At 32.8% G+C, this 9,527-nt stretch overlaps 2 protein-coding genes across 2 annotated transcripts; one reads left to right on the top strand and one right to left on the bottom strand.

Annotated features, from left to right (window-relative positions):
* Positions 1 to 280: 280 nt before the first annotated feature.
* Positions 281 to 801, bottom strand: LOC108782375 (uncharacterized; the record flags this gene model as incomplete). Its single annotated transcript, XM_018550649.1, has 1 exon — positions 281 to 801. A coding segment is annotated over exon 1 (521 nt), but the record flags the coding sequence as incomplete, so codon positions are not given.
* A 2,471-nt stretch (positions 802 to 3,272) lies between these two features.
* Positions 3,273 to 7,585, top strand: LOC108782376 (homeobox protein Mohawk-like). The gene is given in 6 exon segments (XM_018550650.1): positions 3,273 to 3,282; positions 4,082 to 4,383; positions 5,646 to 5,869; positions 6,152 to 6,301; positions 7,229 to 7,451; positions 7,454 to 7,585. Coding segments are annotated over 6 exon segments (1,041 nt in total).
* The last annotated feature ends 1,942 nt before the right edge of the window (positions 7,586 to 9,527 follow it).

The raw sequence follows: 9,527 nt of genomic DNA on the forward strand, positions 1-9,527 counted from the left end.
AGATTTTTTAACCTATCAGAAGGTCGAATAGATATAATTTCGCCCTATTTTGCTGCTTGGGGTATACAATATAATTTGTCGGAATTCAGTAGCCTTCCATAATTTCATAAATTTTAATGATCTCGGTTTTCTCGCAAAATCATTGGGAATGTGTAGTGCAATCTCATTTTCTAAATAAGAAGATATTCGCTCGACTTCGACATTTGGAAGCCGATATTGCAAGTCGCCGGATATTAATAGGTTGAGCATTCTACGCATAATACCTAAATACAATAAATACATTGGGTCAGTTGGCACGTTTGTAACTGGGCCAAAACCAGGAATTTCTAACAAACAACTGGTAATCCTGGGATTGTGATATTCATCGTCGGTTTTATTTATAAAATCGTCATCTGTTCTTTTATGAGCACGGATTTGTGGAAAACACACTCTTCCATTAATATATTCACCTTCGATAATGCAAGAAGGACAGCTCGAATATCCTGAGTGTCCTTTCGTACATAAAACAAACGATTTTGCGGGCATGTCGCAGATTAATGAGTCAATTGTGCATTGCAATAGAATATCTTTAATATATATTCCTTCCGTGCACAACTGTTTTGCTTCTATCACAAAATCCTTTAAGAAATCATTTACATCCTTTGGTTTTTCTTCTCCGTAATATATGCCAATTACAAAAACATTTTTTAATGGTTTCACAGAACCCAATATAGGCCACAACTGTTTCTGTGATGACTTTGATAATGGTAAACCGTCGATATTGATAGATACTTTGATGATACCATCCGGTACAGTCGACATACAAGATACAATAGATTTTATCCCCTTTGATAAGCCTACGTGACAATATTCTCCAGGGAAAACATTTCTTATTTGTATATTTCTCGGGGTATTTAACAATGACCGCGGATCCGAAGACAAATTTTCATAAATAGGATATTCCTTCAGTTTTTGTAACAGTGATTTCAATGCAACGTGTGGGATATTGAATTGAACTGACCAATTTGCAAGAAACTGTTTGAAATTATCTCTTTCTCGAATATCATCACTTTCACTCTTAGTTGATGTAACCTTAATACTTTTGTGAACAGAATAATGAGATAAATCAAATGGTGTAAAGAAAACACATAGTTGCGTATTTAAAAAATTATCCATTTTGCATACATATTTTTTTTAAAGCAACTATGTGTTTTCTTTATACCATTTGATTTATCTTATTATTCTATTCACAAAAGTATTAAGGTACGATAATCAAAGAGTCAACAGTTTACGAGTTATTTAACATTTTGTGTCAAAATGTACCAAAATAAAGTGTAAAATATCTCGAAAACTATTGGTTTTTTGGTATCTCTACCTTAATACTTTTATATGCAAAATAGTTAGAGGAATCACGTTATTTAAAAAAAATTACATAATTCCATTTAAAAAAGTGGAGGTGACCTTGATATCTTTTTAGCGCCTCCACTTAGAAAAAAAACAATGTGACTAAAATGTGTCCCCCTCGACACCATTCCATTTTTATTTGAAACATTTTTTTATAGCTGGCGTATTTTAGGAGATATTCGGGTGCGTCGATTAAAATGAGCCACCCATAGTAGCTTTATCAAGTACAGAAGCAAAGTTTATAGCGGCAGCGGAATGTGTAAAAGAAATTATATTTCTTAGAACTTTAATAGAAGAAATTACAGGAAATTTCGTTAACGTCAATTTATATATTGATAAATAATAATCAAAGTACTATACAAATTATAAAGAATGGTATAGGTAACAAACGAAGTAAATACATAGATGTTCGATATCATTTTTTAAATGAGAAATATGCGGAAAATATATTGGAATTAAAGTATTGTCCTAGCGACGAACAAATAGCAGATGTGTTTACCAAACCACTCGGTAATATTAAAGGTAAATATCTAGAAAAGGGGAGCCCCCCCCCCCGATAATCTTGACATATGTTGTCAAGGTCATGACCCTGAGTAACCTCCCGCAGGTTTTAGGTGGCGGTCACTGTCCGTTAAAAAGTTATTAACAAAAAAAGTTTCAAATTAACGTACCATTTCTCGGAAATTATACATATTAACGTATCATTTCTGCCATATATGTATTATAACAAGTACTATTTTACATCTCCTTCTGTTTAGGAACGTTAAACTTTTCACGCAAAGTAACTCTCACCTCCTCCAACCCCCTGCGAAGGGGCAAACGACTTCTATGATTGTACTGTCGGGACAGACCTCTGTCAACGGCGACCTTCGGCCACCCCCCCGCACCCACACCGTCACAGAGGTCTACCCCGACAGTACTATCATAGCAACAGTACAATCGTAGAAGTCGTGTGCCCCTTCGCAGGGGGTTGGGGGAGGTGAGAGTTACTTCGCGTGGAAAGTTTAACGTTTCTAACGGAAGGAAATGTAAAATAGAACTTGTTATAATACATATATGGCAGAAATGATACATTAATTTTGAAACTTTTTTTGTTAATAACTTTTTAACGGACAGCGACCGCCACCTAAAACCTGCGGGAGGTCACTCAGGGTCATGACCTTGACAACATATGTCAAGGTCAAGATCATCGGGAGGGGCTCCCCTTTTCTAGATATTTACCATATTAAATTTGAGAAGTTTAAAAATCTAATTTTAAGCAAGTAAAGTTTGTTGCTTATTTTATGTAAACGTTCTTTATGATTAAATTAAAATTTAAACATAGATATTTTCTTTTAAGTTTAAGAGCTTTAGACAAATCCATTGTTTAAGAGTCTAATAAATATCTATATTTGCGTTTTTTTAAGTAACAATTATATTACTCTAAAGATTTATTTATTTAGACTAAAGAAACATGTTCAAAAAGTCAACGATTAAGAGAGGGTGTTAGAGAAAGTATAATCGTTGAGGTAGTTCTTAGATGGCGCTAAGCTATAAAATTAAGAATCTTGTCTGCGAATTTACTGTGAACATGTCTTTATGTCAGTAATGTTCGTTTCCTGAATTCTGCCGTTTTTTGTTTCTTTTCGTGCATCATTTTTTTTAGACGTTCGTTTGCCTTACTCTGAGAGAGCTCGCTCTGATCTCGTGTAACAGTTTCTGTTGTAATAAATCCGTAATAAACTTTATTGTAAAACGAAAACCGAGCCTAATTCATAACAGTAAAGAAAAATATGTATTCATATATATGTATATATTTTTCGATTAACCTGTGTTGGCTCACATTGGCTCAGAATATTTATTTTGTGATTTAAGTAAAATATTTCTAGCTAATTAAAACTTATGCGAATATGTACAACGGTAATAAGAGTAGATTGAAGTAACGATAGAAGTGTAACGGCTGAATTTATTACTGCTACTGTAAAAATTTAATAACGTTACCGTTACAGTTACAGATAGAAAAAAGTAACGATAATATTAATGATACTATAAGTATCTTATTTCTCACTCCTGTTATTTCTCACTCCTATACAGATATACAAGATATTCAAAAATTCGAGAGTAATCTGCAGCGTAAAGCAGTCGTGAAAAATTAAATAACAAAATAATTAAATTATATATTTAATTATATCATTTAGATATGTAATAGATTTATTTATTATATCTTTTTAAAATAACAAGAGATACTCTTAATGTGATTATGATATGGAATTTAAGATTAAAAATCTCCCTTCTTTCTCTCTCTCTCTCTTTCTCATCACAATGCTAAGTTATGGATTGTTATAGTTTAGTGTATATGTTACAAATAAAATGAAAGATGATACCAATTAACCTCTGAAATCAATCTTTTATTATATGAAGTTTCACTATCTAAAATTTTAATTTTTTCCCATTTGAATTTATGATCATGATGATTTGAAATAACCGATGTCTTTTTTTTAAAAATCATTTTTATGATTTTAATAATAGATATTGAATAAAAATATATTTTAATTCGCGAGTCTGTTATTGACAGATACACTAGACACCTTTGTGAATCTAGAATTCGATTTTTAAAAAATTAAAATTTTTATTCACAAAATTATAGTATTTTGTTTGTTGTTTTGCAGGTGATACTTTTATTTTATTGAGTAATCAGTTTATTATTTTCTAATTACAGTGCCTTACTGCAATCGACGGCTTGCCACGAGAAGGGCGTCGCCTCCGACCGACGATGAGAGTATCTCATCGGAAGCGGAGAATACTTCACCATGTGGGTCGCCGGTAAACCGCGGTGAAAATCGCGTCAATCGACGTGTTGTCAACGCGCAGAACACGACGGGCCGGAGGCGTCGTGAAAATCTGCCGAAGAAGGCAGTTAACATTCTAAAACGGTGGCTGAGCGACCACAAATTCAACGCCTATCCAAACGACGTTGAAAAGAAAACGCTCAGTCTCCAGACCAGCCTTACCATAATGCAGGTAAATAGTACACAAAAAATAAATTTTTAATGCTTAACACAGATTTATCTATATATCTCCGTAACCCAAACTAACACTTGTAAACTTTCCTATCTTATATACATATATTCATTAAAATTGTCTATAATCTGTAGGTGTTAAGTTCGGTTTTGTATATCTGTGTTAACTTTTATGTATTTTATTACTAATGCACAAATTTTAATATCTACAAATTACAAAATATATTATAAAAGGAAGATTTACAAGTACACAGCATTAAAATTTGTATCAGAATATGGGACATTGTTATAATTACAAATTACAATTATAGCAATGTCCCATATTCTGATATAGCTTTTAATGCTGAAATTTGTAGATCTTTTTTTTATAATTTGACATCGTTTGTAATTTGTAAATATTAAAATTTATATATTAATGATAAAATAAATAAAAGACACAGATACACAAAACAGAGCTTAATGTTAGAAGATTATAAAAAAATTTTTAATGTATATAAGAAAGAAAAGTTTATAAGTATTAAGTTATTAACAGCTGTAAAAGAACATAACATTTTATTGATTATTATTTACATATAGAAGAATAAAGTAGAATGGGTAAATACATATTTAAACTTATATTTATTTTAAACACATTTCTTTACTTAAAATATTTGTATACGCAGCGCAAAATGATTCGTCGAATGACGTCAATTTGACATCATTTTGACATCAATTAACGAATTAATTTTTTGCTGGGTATAAGTTTTGACATTCGTTATTATAATATTAAGGCACATACTCTGTTTGACATTTTCTATAATACAATATGCTTACATTTGCATTTTGAAAAAGAAATTCAAGCTACACTTTTAACATTATTTTATTTGCGCATTAAAAATCCCTTCTTTCATAACTTGTGCCTTATACTTTGAAGTATCTTCTGCTCTATAAAAATCCACTTTATTATAGTAACAACTTTATATGCTTGATACACACAAAGAAGAGAATGATAAGGTCTCAAAACCTCTTAAAATATAAGAAACAACCTTAGTATCCACTTCAAACAGAATATATTTAATTTGACCAAATATAGGATACTCTTCACCAAAACCAACTAATAAAATCATTCCTGGTTTGTAATAAGTATCTAACACATCAGCCCATTTTTAAACATGAATTTCATCAAAATAAATTGATTTATTAATGGATTATAACAGTTTAAGCTGTTTTTCGTTGATTATCCTCTAATTTGCATTGATTTGCTAATAACATTAAATTTTGCAGGTGTGTAACTGGTTTATAAATGCTAGACGACGCATTCTTCCTGGAATTCTGAAAGAGGCTGGTGAGGATCCAAATCGTTACACGATGTCACGTCGTACTCGTCGTGTAAACTCCAGCAGTCCTCTTCGGCATGGACGAAGAACGCCTCTTGAACCGATTGAGGACCCACCGGCACAATTCAACATAAATTTTCCGCAACGTGGATTGGAGGAACCCACATATCGGTAAGTATCTTTTTCTTTGCATCTTATTTGTTTATATTCTTGACAACTAAGAACGAAGAATTCCACCGACTCGACAACGCCGATCGACTTATACGAAAAGTCAACAGCTCGAAAAGAGATTTGCTTATTAACTAATTTGCTTATCAACTAATTCGCTACTCTGCTAATATGCTAACAATGGCAAAGGTTCCTTTTTTGGAGAATTATAAAAAATAAGTGGGAGAATAGATTAGTTAGATGTGTGAAAATATTAGATGTATCATTCAAGATTTGCGTACGCAGAAGCGAGGACTGTCCGAACGATTACGAAAGCAGTTTGAACGACTACCACAGCGAGGAAGAACATCCTTCGATACGATGGCCCAATGTAATCGTTCGTCCTTACGCTGAGGCTCAAGTCGAGCAATTAGATGGCGACACTATTTCTCATCCGTATGCTCGACGAAGGCAAGCTTTTTGAGCCTTCTTCAGAGACAATAAAAAATTACTTAAGTAAATTATAATTTAAAAATAACAAAGGATAAAAAGATGTTTAATCATAGTGAGCTCCCTCACAACCGAGAAATAGATTTTGATGACAATTTCATCCTAAAGAGCACGATCAAATGAATAATAACGGAAGAAAGGAAAGAAATAAAAGAAAGTTGAAAATCTGGGAAATTAATTTTCCAAGATGTCTAGAAAAATAATCATTTCAAATTAAATTTATCAAATTGCAACTATTTTACCGGGAGTGAGGAGACTCACCATGTTCACCACGATACTGCAACGCAAACAATCTCAAAACCGGTCTCCAGAATAATTTAGGCCAATCAGTCTCAGACACAATGAGTCACCACAAATAGTTCGACAGTATTAAATTAAATTATCAAATCACAAAATTCAAATGCTACGACTCATCACTATGCACAAGCGAGACTGACTAGTCAGCCAAGAACCCCGTGTTGATAGTAGCGACACCGAATTAGTCTGCGACTTAGCAAAACTGGTAGTTACACTTATAAATACGAGCTCATGTCCGTGCGCTCATTTTCGGGCCGAAAGTGAGCACACAGACATGAAGCTCATGATTTTGTGCGCGCGCGTGCGTGCGTGCGTGCGTGCGTGCGTGCGTGCGTGCGTGTGTGTAGCGTTTCGCCACGAGGCTGAATGGGCGTGAAAACACGACAAAAGGCTGAATAAAAGGAGTGGAAAAGTGACGTTTTGACGATTTTTGTTGCGTGCCATTTCGTTAATATTTGCTTATTTGTGACACGCAACAAAAATTAATGTGCATTTCTCGCCTATGATGTCATAATTCCAACATAGCCGTCGCGGCTACTCAGAAGCTCTTAAAGACAACGTTTTTTTGTTTTGTAGGCTTAACCCTTCCAATGTGGAGAATTCTGAGAGTACCCGCGAAGAACCTGCTGCATACTGGAGCGCACCTCGTGAGCATTTGGTATCGCCTGTCGTTCAACAGCACATCGTATATCGTGGCCTGTCAACGCGAAGTCTTGAAAACGCTTATGTTCACGAACACAATGGTGATTCATTCAATATGCTCGTCGAACTTGCGGTAAATTTACCTTATGCAATCTCATAAGGTAACCCAACACGCCTTCACCAGAGTCTCGTCTCTCGACGTCTTCCCCATATTCGTCACCGTCTTCTATTTCGTCTTCTCTTCCATCAACGGAAGAATCTTTACACTCGAGAGATACGTCGGTATCGTAATTATCGTTGCCATTGACAATCGCGGCTCAATAGATGACGAAGATATAAAAGGTAAATAAAAGACAAAAATTCCTCTCAAAAACCTAGCAAATTATTACACTTTTTAGAAATTGTTACAGTTATATCAAAGGATCAATCGTCAGTCATTTTCGACATGTTTATCTCATTGTTACTATTAAAGGGTTTTTTTTTCTGTAGGAGTTTAAAAAAGAAAATTTAGGCGTTTTAGGAATTTTATAAAGAAAACATTAAATTATAACATTGAAAGAAGAAAGACGTTTAATATATAGATACAAACATTAAGAGATATATATTTTTTTCATGTGAAATATATATTAAATATATCTTTTATACGTGTAAAAAAATAAAAAATTTTTAAACATGAGACATATAGATATATATGTATGTATGTATGTATATTGTGTATGAATATCTCGTGTGAATATCTCATATAATGTTTCTGCTTATATTGGATTTCTCCATACTCTCGCCATTATGATCCAATGAATGTGTTTGTGTGTGTATATATTCAGAGAATTCTTTTACATTCAAAATTTGCAACGGCAGGGGCGTTCCTAGGGTACTTGGCGCCGGGGTGCCACACTAAATTTGCCGCCTCTACTTATATCTTTTTATATTCTTTTATATTTCAATTTAAAAAATAATATGTAGTTGTTTCTAGAGAACAATAAAAACAGCGTATTTAGGTTATTATAATTTATTGCATCGAACAAACGTGACAAAATAAAATTCGAACAAACTTTAAAAATAATTTTATAAAACAAATAGAAAATCTAAATATATTATACTAACAGAATAAAACTTATTCATTATATAATATATATTAACATTATATATGTATATATATTTTTTATAGATTCTATTTATTCTATTTTAATTAAATTGCACTTTCCTTGACTTTTTAATTGAAAATTCATTAACAATGTCTGTTATATCTAAATTTCTTGAAATTTCTCGCTCTATACTTATAATAGATAAATTTGTAAGACGTTCTTGTTTCATTGTAGAACGTAAATAATTCTTAATAATTTTTAATTTTGAGAACGATCTTTCTCCGGTAGCTACAGTAACAGGCATTGTTAATAAAATTCTCAAAGAAATGGATAAATTCGGAAAAATATTTATTAAATCATTTGATAATAAGTATTGTAAAATATCTAATGCATTCATATCAGATGCAACATAAACTGACAAATTTTCAATTTCTTCATATAAATCAATAGCGTTTATATCAGATTCTACATTAGAAACAGATAATTTTAAAACGGCGATAGCGTGCCAGAAAGTGCCACTTACGACACGGAAAATGGTGCGGTAAGCGCGAGTTTACGGCACACAGTGCTATAAATTATATTAAATTGTATCAAATTATACAGTAAAGACAGAATATATTTATGATTTATCTGTCTGTTGATTCTTGATTCTCCTCGTAAGACGATAGTATTGGCAACAATAATTTTAGTTAAATGTTTACAAGGACTCAATAAAAAAGTTTTTTTAATAAACAATTTTCTAAGAGGTAGGACTTGTTTTTGAAAAAATTTTCATGAGTGTGCCGCCCCCTTAAACGTGGCGCCCGTGTGCCCTGCACTCTTTGCACACCCGGGTTGGAACGCCCCTGTATATGCTCTATATTTCGAGAAACATATTGAAGTTTATTCTGTTAAAATTTCAAAGAAAAATGGTTGCTTCCTGAGCAATTAAACATGATTTTTTGGATCCACAAATAACAATTAGTTATATTTATTCGCTCAGCAAGCATGCCTAGCCGCTTTGCCATCTTGACTCGTCCAATTGGCTTTCAAACGAAATTTACGTTAAAGAGTTACAGAATAGATCTGCTGTGCGGTTCCTTCAAGTTGATGTATTTTCACATGTATAAATCATACGAACAATATCGTAGATAGACACAATATTACTA

The sequence above is a fragment of the Cyphomyrmex costatus genome, unplaced genomic scaffold (genome assembly GCF_001594065.2).
Source record: "Cyphomyrmex costatus isolate MS0001 unplaced genomic scaffold, Ccosl1.0 scaffold1248, whole genome shotgun sequence".
Lineage (NCBI taxonomy): Eukaryota > Metazoa > Arthropoda > Insecta > Hymenoptera > Formicidae > Cyphomyrmex > Cyphomyrmex costatus.